General features: G+C 37.0%; 1 protein-coding gene across 2 annotated transcripts in view; it reads left to right on the plus strand.

The window, feature by feature from the left end:
- The window catches only part of arhgap42a (Rho GTPase activating protein 42a), a 72,833-nt gene that overhangs the window by 19,919 nt on the left and 40,263 nt on the right, over positions 1-12,651 (plus strand). For both annotated transcript variants that reach the window (XM_015341746.2, XM_006627785.3), the window contains exons 2-3: positions 726-821; positions 6,775-6,836. In XM_015341746.2, the coding sequence (XP_015197232.1) occupies positions 726-821; positions 6,775-6,836 (158 nt within the window). The remainder of the gene's footprint in view (positions 1-725; positions 822-6,774; positions 6,837-12,651) is intronic.

The raw sequence follows: 12,651 nt of genomic DNA on the forward strand, positions 1-12,651 counted from the left end.
CTCTTCTGTCAAGACGCTGTGGAGCGTACACATACGCATCATGGCAAAAGGTGAATGTCTTTCTCACCTGTGTAAAACAGGTGTAAAACAATTTTTGATTCCAGAATAAAAAAGAAATTCTCCATAGCTGCAGAATTGTTAAAATAACATTGAAAGAATCTACATTTTGGATATGTTTTTTTAAATTTACTTTTTATTTAATGATTTGCACACTATGCATTAAGTGTAAAATAATTTCTTAAATTAAGTAGTATAAATCCTGTTTAGTGCTCTTTTAATGATACACATGTGCTAATTGTTATTATAGTTGTTTTTTTTTAAATACAGGTTTTATGAAGTATGATAAATACCAATGTGTCAATAAACAATGTCAAGGGTTAAGCTTCAAACTTCATCTCATATAGCTAAGCCATTTTAAATTTAAAATGAAGTACATACAGTATACACATGATTTCACTGGGAACAAACATTTATTTTTAATTTTACACCTTAAGTTTCTCATTAACTCTTTTATCATCAAGTGTGTCATGTTAAACACCACAATCACTCAGAATCCTTCATTTAAAAGAAGTTATTTTATTCACTAACAAGCTACATCTGTAACTCACCAGTTTAACACTCCCACCCTATGTGGGTCACATTGGGTCCAACTGAGATTTTATACAACAAATAACATTTTCATTATGCTAAAAATGTTTGGCTGTTTTTTTTTTCCTGTTTTGCAGATCTCTCTGTAGCTGTACAGAAGTTCTCTCAGTCACTTCAAGATTTCCAGTTTGAATGTATAGGCGATGCTGAAACAGATGACGAGATTAATATTGGTAAGTGTTTTCGATCCAACACATTATAATTATTTTTAGCTGCATGTTCACTGGTGGTCCAACACAGACAAGCTGAAAGAACTGAACCTTTTGTCTTGAACAGAGAAAATTACAAGGCGACTTGGTACAAATATTGAAAATCCGTCAAGACATTGGCAAACAATTGGATTATTCTGAAGCAATAATGAAACACCAATCCGGACGATGCAAGTGGAAAATGTTGTGAAGTGCATATAAAACTGACATTCAAGACTAGGTGTCTGAATTTAGTGTTAACTAAAATTTTTAAGTCTAAAACTAACTTCTCTAAGGATGTAGCTAGATTAAATCTTCAGATCACAGCAACCAATCAGACTTAATGGCCTCCTCTCTTTTGTAACCTTTCTTATGTTATTGCTGCAGAACTAGCTCTTTTAAAGGGAAACCTAATTCTCTGCTAATTTGGTCAATGTACTGTACTGCAGCTAAACACCTCATACTTATTTCCTCGCAAGTGTTCTTCAGTTAGTAACTGGGCCTCTTAAAGTTGTCTTGCCCAGACTAATAACAGATGAATGCTACAAAAGCCCTCAGCTCAATTTGTCCTACTCACACCTGCCACTGGGTGGGGATTAAATATACACTTACAAAAAGAATGTTTTTGTTATTGAATTCTAAGAAAAGAACACAGTCTGACAAAATGTCTCTCCTTTAGCTGTCAGGATGCATCTCTTATAGTTAATTTCTGAATGCTACTTCATGAGTCTGTTTGCCTGCATGTTAATCTTTTGGATTTCCTGTGATAACCTATGAAAGCACTCCAAGTGTACTTTGGGAGAGTTCTTTGGGTACAGTAATGATCACCAGTTATTGAAGAATCATAAAGCAGCTGTGAACAGAGTGAAAAGATGTCTTATCAATGACCTTTCCGGAAACTACTCTAATAAATTTCCAATCTTTCACTTTTCATAATCCTCATTCCTACCTCTAGTCTCAACACAGCTGTGAACTGAGTCACAAACCATCTGGATCCAAAGATTTCTCACCAAAATTACACAGAATGGTTGTCTTTTTATGGGCTGGCACAAATTCTCCGTTTTCATTAAGTGACCAAGTATTGTGAGTTTTTTTTTTTAGGAGTGAATCTGATGGTGAGTGACATTTTGGGTTAAGCAGGGGCAATTATGCGCATGAAAAATAGAAATGTACCACATCATGATTAAACAGATTTTAATTTGAAATGTTCCATCTCTGTTCTGGCCTTTAATCAAGAATGCTGTTAATCTGAGTCCTAACAGTTGTTGCATTTTTCTGCCCACCTGCCATCAGATGAATTTGGTTAGATAATTTTCAGTACCAGCCATGTTGGGACAGGATATGCAGGGAAACCGCAGCTTGCCATCTGGTACTAAACTTCAAGTTCATTAACGTGGTCAATGCGTGGAAAATCTCGAAAATATCTTCTTACAATTAAGCATGTGTTGTCGATGCACGGCAAGGGATCTAATCATCTTGTCAAGAATGATGAAAATTAATTTTCTGGCAAGAGAGCTTAAATGTCAAAGGCCCTGTTATCTAGAGATCAAAAATACATGTTTAAAATCACTCCAGTGGATAAAATAGAGGTTCTACGATTTATCTTTGATGTTCTGAGATTCATTTCTGAATTCACACAGTTTGGTAGTAGAACTGCATAGTGATAAGAAATGCTGCTTCACAGTGCTGGGGCCCTGGGTTCAATTCCTGGGGTGCTGTCTGTGCGGAGTTTGTTTGTTCTCTCCATGTTTGCGTGGGTTTCCTCTGGGTGTTTCGGTTTCCTCCCACACACCTGAGACATACAGGTGGGTTAATTGGCTTCTGGGAAAATTGGCCCTGGTGTGTGTGTTTGTATCTGTGTTGTGCCCTGCGACGGAATGGCTTCCTATTCATTGTACCTCCTTGCACCTATCTCTTGCCTGGATCGGCTTCAGTAACCCCACAACCCTGTGTTCGATAAATCAGTTACAATATGGATGGACGCATGGATTTGTCAAGCATTGACAATGACAAAAGCACAGTCATGTTGTGAGTTCAAAGAAAGCCGTTGAGGAAGTCACAGGCAAAAACAAATCTCTTACTTTCATAAAGGCTCTTTGCTCCATATACTATAACTTTCTGGTTACATTTCAGTATTGTGATACAAAATACATTGCTCAACAAATTGAACATATATGAGTGAACAGTTCACAGTTTTTAACCAAAATATCCTTAGACCTTTATTCACAATTATCTACCCCAAAGGTTGTTGACATCTTAAGTCAACATAGATAACTATTTTAAATCAGAGCAGAACTCTTACCGCACAATATTTAAAAAGTTAGTATTACTTTAAAAAAAAAAACAGTTATTGTCTACAAAGACCAGTCTGCTCCTCAATAAAAAACCAGTGAGCTGGTTGTACTCTTCTTGTACCCTGAGAAGACCTTGATGTACGATTGAAACAATCTACTTTGATGCTACAGATGTACAATGAGAACACAACTATCATAACTGTGTTTCTAGAAAAGTTCACCTGACCTTTTATTGATTTTCCTGGGACTTCGTTCAGTGACATTCAGAAAGTACGCCACCTGTCTAGGAATCAATCTGTAAACAAGATTGATATGGGAATAGAAAACATTAATCATAAAAAGAAAACAACAAAGTTTATTTCTTGTGTTCAGAAGAGTCCTTTGTTTTCCAGTGTGGTAGTTGTTTTTAGAGATGTAAATTTCTTAGTGTTTTTTTATACTGTGCTGTCCATGTGGAAGAGCTCACATAAACATCTGCTATAGTACTCATTTTGTCTGGCCAATGAAAAGCCTACAGTAGCTCTCAGCTTTTCCATTATAGATAGATTGTATCCCCTGGACATAGCCTGTAAATAACATTTATATGGAATAAGAGAGAAAAACCTCCTGGATTCACACAGATTTTAAAAAACTAAATGGCCTCTGACTATCCTTTGCCTTAAACCAATATGACAGAGATTGGCAGTACTGTAGATGCAGCATCATCAAACGTTTTCTGATACAATATATTGTTACACCATTTGGAAAGGGGCTGTTGAGGTGTCTCAGCATTTAGAGACAATGGTCAAACACCTGGCTGGAGTCAACATTTGCAGTTCTGGGAAGCTTCTAACAACAAAGGGAAGAGAAGGATTTGCTGAGCTGGAGAGGGTTTGAGACACATTGTTAAAATGAATCATCTAGTTTGCCTTGGTTAATTAAGTTCCGGGTAAATGATTCAGGTAGACTTAGAGAGAGGGAAGGACACTGGAAGAGATAGAAAGACACAAGGAGAGAGCAGAAAGCCTGCGGCAGATGAGCGGTCTTTGTTCCAATCCATTTTTAAGACCAGGTTCGAGTTAAGTATTTGGACCTTGTTAAGAGAGCGTGCCCTACTATTGCTTTTAGGAAATTCTTATTTCCTACTTGGAGAATCCCTAGGTCAAAAATGGCATCTCCTGGTTAGTGAATGCACTTTTAGAATATGGAGATAGGTTTCCCATTCACTTTGTAGCATCCATATTTATAGAGGGAGATATTTAACTGTAGGTCATATTCTGTTTATTTTAGAAGACAGGTTTAACTCTCTTGTTGGCCTGTGTAGGTGTTATATTGGATTGTTGAATAATTGGTAGCAGTCTTGGGATTTCTGGTTGGCCAGGGCTTAGGCATCTGAGATGTCTTGTTTATAAGTAGAGGAACTGGTATGTTGTATATTTTGTGTTGTTGTTTATTGTGTATTATTGTCATTATTAATAAATATTTGTTTAACCCAGTGTGCCTGACCTATTACTGTTTTCACCAAAAACAGAGACCTAGAGACCAAACATCTGAGTGGTTCTAATCATACCAACTGCTTGGGTATATTCTTGGCATAATCTTTACAGTCTGATGGGTTGTGATTATTTTACATGTTGATTATCCTGCTCGGTCTATTTTGGTCATTTCATTATTTTTTGTAAACCCCAATAGGTAACGATATCATAGTTTGTGAGCTTTTAAAGTTCTGAGAGTGCAAATCACATCAAGGGACTGCACTTCACTTTTCCCATTAGCCTGTAAATTATATGTGTACAGTAATCCAGCTGGACTACCATTTCCTGTCTTTAGTGTCTAATCTTGGCACAGCAACCATTCCATCTCTGGCCCTTCCCCTCCACATGACCTTTCTGTAATTTAAAAGGGAGATCTCAAATTGGTTTTAGGCCAAGTGACTTGTAGGTTCACTCCTGCATATTCATTGCTCATTCCTTCCAACTTCATAGTACAAATAACGAAAAGTTGTTTTTCAAATGTTGTGTGGGCACTGGTGCCAGCCTGGCTAATTGCCTGTAATGATGTTGTTGAGTTGGCATTAAGACCTGTGAGTATGTCTGATAAGTGGCTGCTTTGCATAAGGACTGAAAGGCTGGCCATTTGAGGGTTCCTATCTGATCTCTCATTTAACAAAACAGTGAGGCATCAAAGCCAGAGATCATTCCTCATAGGAGGCGCATAGTACAGACACATCTTACAATGTCACAGAGCAGGAAAGTTTTAGCTAGTTGGCAGCAGGAAAGGGATACCAGTAATGGCGTCTTCCTGGTAATACAAAAACAGCATTAGCACAAACAAAATGCTGTTATAACAATAGGTCATTTGTTTAATGTTTATAATTTCAAATCAGCAATTGCAACTTTTAACTTAAAGTACTCTGACTTTCTAGGTGTCTGACTGCGTGAACAGAAATAAGCAGTACTGCTCAACAAATGGCCAAATTGAAAATGCTGACTTCTGCTTCTGAAACTAAAAAAAAGTAGAAGTCATCAGGGTGTTTAGCCTTGATGTTTAAGAACAAGCTACCAAAGCAAGGAACAAGAGATTACCTTTTTTTGTTCAGCAATAGAAAAGGTTTTCATTTTCAAACAGCAAGCAAAGCTTTATATTTTATTCAGCATCAGATAACAATCCTATCCACTGCAGTATACGAAACTTAAACATTTTAAATACTATACAGTAGTATATCTGATATTGTGGGGTTACTCCGAATGTGATCGAATAGAAGAAACTAGTGATAACAAATGTAAGGAGAAAAAAAAATCATTTTGTTTATTAATGGAAAATGGACTCGGGTACCTTTTCAAAGCAATACGGACATATTTCTTTTTTTTTTAATGCAGCAATGAATGTAGGTGGAATTCATAATGTGTCCAGTGTGCTAGGAAGTCTGTTGTATAACTTAGGAGTGTGCCTATATAACACATTTCTGTTCACTTCAGGGGCAACAGTTTAGGAAACTCTTGTCTAAAATTTCACCATTAAGGAAACAATTGTCCGCATTGTCGTTCTGTCAAAGAGAAGAAATCATATTATTTTCCAAAATGATTTTATTTTCCCTACATTTTTTTTTATCTTGCCCCCTCATTCCATCCCTGACTCATAGGCCATTTCAGTTAATGGTAGCTGGACCACCAAGGCAGAAAAGCAAGTAGTTTGTTTGGGCTAAAGATCGTTTTTGTCCTTCTAGTTTGCATTGCCAGGCTTTGATGCAGGAAATTGATCCCAGCTAGTTGGATGGCTGATCTGCTTTTATCTCCTTTCATTTTTGTGGTACAGTATATTGTATATAAACACATTGCTTGCTATCAACAAATCCAATGTGCCTAAAGATGGTTTTCTTTTTATCACTCGTGATGGTGACATCCTCTCATAGACTTTTGGCTAAAAGTTTTCATACATTCCCACTGAATCTCAATGCTTCCCATCTCTATAAATAAATATTCAAGCAATCTGTTTTATCTCAGCACGACCTTTAATGAAGTAATACAAAGAAAACTGTATTAAGAAAACTGTGATGTTACGAACTGAGAAAACATGCCCCACTGAACACTAACTACTCTAGATATCACTCTGATCTTATGTGAGTGCAAACCTCCTAATTAAAGCCTACTATTTTTATCTTCCAGCTCAGTCTTTCAAAGAATTTTCTCAGCTTTTAAATACAGTAGAAGAAGAAAGAAGGAGACTGGTAAGCATTTTGATTTCATTTTGTTCCACACAATCTGATATTTTGTGGGGTTTTTTGTGGTTTGTTTGTTCAAATACAAATAGTTCTGCACTTAAAAGAAGATATGATTTTAAAAAGGAAGAAGACAATTTGCTTGCCGTCCAGGATTCATTTCACAGTGCCTTTTGTTTTAATTTAATTTGCTGTCAATCATATACCCAGAAAAGGAAAAAATCCGTTTGAAGTGTTTTGGGTTTTGACACTTTTTTGGTATGATCGTACAGTATGTAAAATTTTGTCATTTTGAAAACTGCAAACTGACCAGAATTTACAGGCTTTTGAAATTGCTGTGTGTAGTTTAGAAAGTCCATTACAGAAGATTGCATTTCAGCAATTGTGGATTCTGAATGTTATGGGAAAGGGAACTTCAGAAAACAGATGCTGGTGTAAGGGTCAGGACTCTTGCAGGGAATAATGACAAACTGCACGTATAGTCTAACATAACTAAGATTTTTTTTCTCTTCACTTTTTACCATTAGAGGGGATTATGAAGTTTTAAGTTCATTCTGCAACACAGTTTCCACGGAAATGCTAAATTTGGCATCATGACCTCCAAGCAAGAACATGTGGCAAGCTTTAAAATAATGCCTACCCACCCTTGCTGTACTCTCTCTCCCTCAAGAGCACAACGGCAAACAAACAGGATTTTGAACAAGAAAAACATTCCACTCTCTTCCAGTACCATCCATTTATTAAATACTCGGTTTCAGTCTGGCATTAGATTGCTGACTTGTCAAACTGGAGCACAGAGCAAGCTTTCATCTCGGCTGCAGTGCCAAGAATGGGCATTTCACCCTTGTCTTTCGTAGGAAGGAGCCAGCTTTTAAAAGCTTTGGTAGCGGGGAGCATTCTGTCAGTGCTAATGGGGCAAGCAGAGAACAGAATAAAGAAAAAACACAGAAAGTAGGTCAGATACTGTATAACAAGGGTCAGCTCACTATCTGTAATGTGGAATTTGAAAGGCACACAGCTTTCTTTTATTTTGTAGTTATTTCTTTAAACATGCAGCTAGACCTACAAGGTTCTAGTTTTTCCCGACAAAATAATAACAATGAAGAACCTCGAATAGATAAGGCAGAACAGGTACTGAAGGATACTTAAAAACACCGGGTTCACACTGTGATCTCTTGATAATATTTTGTGCCATTATTAGTAAAAGATTGAGACGTGAGTATAAGTCCGGCTCCAGCATGGTTTCGCTATAACGCGCTGAAATAAATGTGGCCAAAAATATCCCGAGCTCTATAAAGCAGGTTGATCACTGAAATGGATTCCGCCAGTCTGCATGCCCGCGGTCAAGGTCTAGCATATTTCTCATATCTGGGCTTTCCCGCGGCGTTCCCGGGCAGTTTCATGTTGCTGCCAGCGTCTACTGCCTTCCCAGTCCACTTTCTCGCTACTCTTGCGATTCACGGGGATTCGACAGGCCAAGTACTGCACCATACTTCGGTGTCTTTGTTACAATTTGTAGTGTGTTATCCCCTCATCGTGTCTACTGAAGTTATCACGTCATCAACCAGGGGTGATACTGAAAGCGAAAACAGCGGGAACTGGTGACCTTGGGATTTTGATATTGCCAACTTCACTCGGTCAGGATAATGGGGTTTTTGAGTCTACCAGGCGAACAATTCAGAGAAAACACTGTACATGCTAGCGTCAGCAGCTCGGCGTCCATGAGTGCCCAGTCCGCGCTCGCAAACAACTTTTGCACCCGTTGACATTCACGTGGCTGCACTGAGTTTGTTTTCTCGTTACACTATTTAGTAAGGTGAATAACAAACTGGGTATGCTTGATTTAGTGTTATTATGCAACATTGTTATCAGATATACATGCTTTTGAATGTGTTTTTATTCTTGAATTGTTAAAAGCCTCTTGGTAAAATATTGCGTAAATATTGCGTATTGCGTCGGTTTTTATAGTGATAACGGGGGACTTTGTGTGGCCACATTCCCCTATCGTTAATTACCTTTCTCCATGTTGGAAGAACATACTGCAATCCCCCATGTTTGAGAGGAGGTTTACTGCACTATTAACTGTGGAGGCAAAAAGTTTACTGTTACCTCAGTTTGTTTGGCTGTTGTCTTAATTAAGCCAGATTGCCACTAGAGAGAGGCATTTTCTCCATGAGAAATTGGAATTTTCATGGACCGACAACAAATGAATTTATCATCATGATAAACTAATTGGGTTGACCCTTGCTGCTTAGCTTTGCATTTTTATATATACAGCTGAATACTTAGTTGCTTATGGACAAATAGGTTTCATCCCTCTGGAATAATTTTATGTATTGTGTGCTGCTTTATGTTGTTGTTTGAAGTTTGCCCAATGTGGCCAGTTGCTCAAATACACATTTTGAGTATTGAATACTCAGATTGGGGTGATGCACAGTAATTGGTGCAGTAACCACAGGCAGCTGTACTAGGTTGCATGCTTTTCTTATCAAAATCTAGATTGTGGTATAGTTAGAAAACTAGTCATGTTTGCTGACCATACCAAATTAGGAGAATTAGCCAACACTGTAGATGCAGCAAAAAAAAAATAGAACCAGAAAAAAAAATCAACCCAGAATGAACACTGAACCATTAACCAGAGGACGCAAGTGGAAACAACATGAAAGTGCATTTAAAACCAAAAACAGAAGGCACTTTACCCAAAGGGTTGTAAGAATATGGAACAATTTGCCTAGTCATGTTGCTCAAACCAATATCCTAGCTTCTTCCAAGAAAAGGATGGATGAGATCCTTGGATAAATTAGTTACTAACTACTTAACTTAAGTTACTACTAACATACAGGCTAGACAGGACAAATGGCCTTCCCTTATTTGTAACCTTTCTTATGCTCTTCAGTTCTAATCACATCCAAGGTAACTGAATGCTAATAATGCTTCTTCCTGTTTTGCTCCGGGCCCTGCAGGAATTCTCTGAAGGTTTGTGTGCAGACTTTTTATCAGATTCTTGGGAATAGAATTAATCGAGAAATTCACGGGGGAATTGATTTCAACAGGTATCCATTCTGAGATGTATAACTGTGATCCTTGGTTTTGTGTTCTGCTATAGGCTCCTGCATGGGTTTTCCATATCTCTTTGAATTCAGTACAGTATATTTGCTATTTGTAAATGTGTGTTACCTGGTGTGCATGCTCAAGAATAAGTTAAACACTGGCTCCAAACCTTCAAGAAAGAGTTCACTAAAACAACGTTCTCACTTTGCTCTTTGTATGTTCTCTAAAGCTTCTTAAAGTATAAAATATTATTTCAAACAAGGAAACATGTTAATAACTTGAGGTCTGACCAATGAGAATAACTCTCTTGTTCTTCATTGGAATTTGCATTTTGTTTTCAGTATATTTTGTTTCTAATTTCTGATATCAGCAATATATGGTTAACATGAAGAACTTTTTGTGTTAATATTATGTATTATTGGTGATTTGCATTCATGTAGGTGCATTGTAATAGTTTACAGATGTGCAGGGTAACCAGTTAAGCCTATACCAACTAAACTAATTATTCTATTTTATTGGTTCAGAATGTGACCAGGATTTAAATCTGGCTTATCATATCCATTAGCTTGATAAATAATAGCATACACATTAACTGCATTTCGGTGATGATCGATATGTGGCCTGCATGTTATGGGAGGAGAAGTTATTTAATTCAGATTGTCACATATTTTCAGCATTACAAAAGATGAGCCTCGTACATCACAATGCATAATTTCTTTGCCGTACTCATTTTATTTTAGACACTGAAAATTTGTTCACAAAAACAGTGGTAATTGATTAAAAAACCCTCTATGCAAGAGATAAACTATAGAGATACAGTTATGAAATCTGTGCTTCATTAGTTTGATTTCTTCTTTAGTATAGCATAGTTAGCCTTAGAGATTTTAATCACTACTTGATGTAATCCAGACAGGTGACAAAAAAAAAGATTCACCACATAAAAAATGGAAATCTCGTATAAAAGATTAATTCAATGGGAAAAAAAAACCTTTTTTCCAGACACCATCATTTACATTGGCTAGGCTTCAGCACACTTCTAATCTTTTATGTTACCTTAGTTCTCTTTCCTTTTCATTATCAAAAAGCAATTGTAAAAAATCATTTTTCTGGGGAGAAAATAGACTATTAAAAGTGAAACCTTTTGGTTTGATAGATTTCAATATAGGAAGAGCTCAGAACTGTTTCATCAAAAAATAACCTTAGGAAAATACAATAGTTGTTCCGTTGTATAGGTGGTAGTAAGTGTGTTAACAGTTCATTTCCATTTGAAACAAGGTTAAATGTCATGGATATAAAGAAGATCCTAATTTGATTTTCATAAATGATAGGCTTCAAACACCCTTTGGCTTTGTGGCTCTCAGACTCACTCAGTTATCCAGTTAAAGATGAAAAGACTCCCATTTTCCCAGTACAAATAGGTGACAAAACATTATTAGTATTATAACAGATAATATGGATTTTCGTGTCCTTTTTGCAATGTGGTAGGGACTATAATGACATATGCCTATGACAGGTACACACCCAGTTAACCACTCATCACAGGTTCCAGTCTGGATCAAGAGGAAATTCAATTTCATCTTGCTGTGCAGCACATCGAGACCAATGACATTTTGATGATTGAGAAATTTGCTGAGAAAGCTGTCTGTTCAGGATGTGAACTGCGTCACCGTTCGGTGTGAACCTGAACCTCCTGACAGCTCAGTTAGCTATAGGAACTGAAACTCCTGTCAGACATCTGGATTCAATTGTGCATATTGAAAACAAAAAACTTGTTAAGTGAATGAATTGATCAGTGACGTTTACATTTTGGTCCTGAACAGGAATCCATGTGTCTCAAATTAAAAACCCCAAGCTTATTTGGAAGATTATTAACTAACATATTTAAGGTAGGGGCCTACCAGCCTATTAAAAAATGCATTTGCTATGCTAGTAACAGAAAATCTGCGGGATTTGTCAGGCATGAAGAGTTTTATTGTATGTTCCTTGGCTGCCTGCCAGATATTGAATCCCATTCCAGCTCGGGTGTGCATTGCAGTTGTCTTGCCAGGAGCCCAAGAGTGTTATTTTAGGAGAGACTTATTAAATACCTCTATCCCGAGAGTTGCTTTGTAAATTCCTTTGTTGACTGCTTCTTTAGCAGGGAAAACGGCAAGGATTCATCATGATTTAAAAATGTTTTGTGCAGAAACATTTTGATGACATCCTAGAGCCTCTGGTCATAGCAGTGGCAGTGTTCTCGTACTTAAGGGAATGCGTTTGAAGTTGGAGCCTTTAAAATGTGTTTTCCTTTGCCTGATTTCTGCACTTAATAGCTTCCTAAGAGGAGTATATATCAAGTTGTTGTTCTCCATAATACTCAGAATTACACACCCTATCCAGCTATGGAAGACTTCATTCATCTTCACCTGTAGTTTGTCAACCAGACTCTTTCCATTGCAAAGACACAAAACAGTGCAGCCTGTGCAGTGTATAATTGAAAATAGTAGAAAAACTCATTCTTTTCCAGAGTAGTAATGTTTTACAAAAGTAAAGAACAAACATATTCTTTTAATGTGCTGCAAAAACAAAACAGCAAGCAGAAACCATGTGAAATAAAAAAGAAACCATACAAAATAATTTATATACTGTATGTTCATATTGTATATCAGTAAATAAAGTTTAATGTGCCGCATGTGCAATTTTATTCCATCAGGTTCCTCCTTTGAAAGCGGATGTTTACAAGTTTGAGGCTAGCTTTGATTAGAGAAATTCATGTGGAAACAGATAAACAGTC

The sequence above is a fragment of the Lepisosteus oculatus genome, chromosome 5 (assembly GCF_040954835.1).
Source record: "Lepisosteus oculatus isolate fLepOcu1 chromosome 5, fLepOcu1.hap2, whole genome shotgun sequence".
In the NCBI taxonomy this organism is placed as follows: domain Eukaryota; kingdom Metazoa; phylum Chordata; class Actinopteri; order Semionotiformes; family Lepisosteidae; genus Lepisosteus; species Lepisosteus oculatus.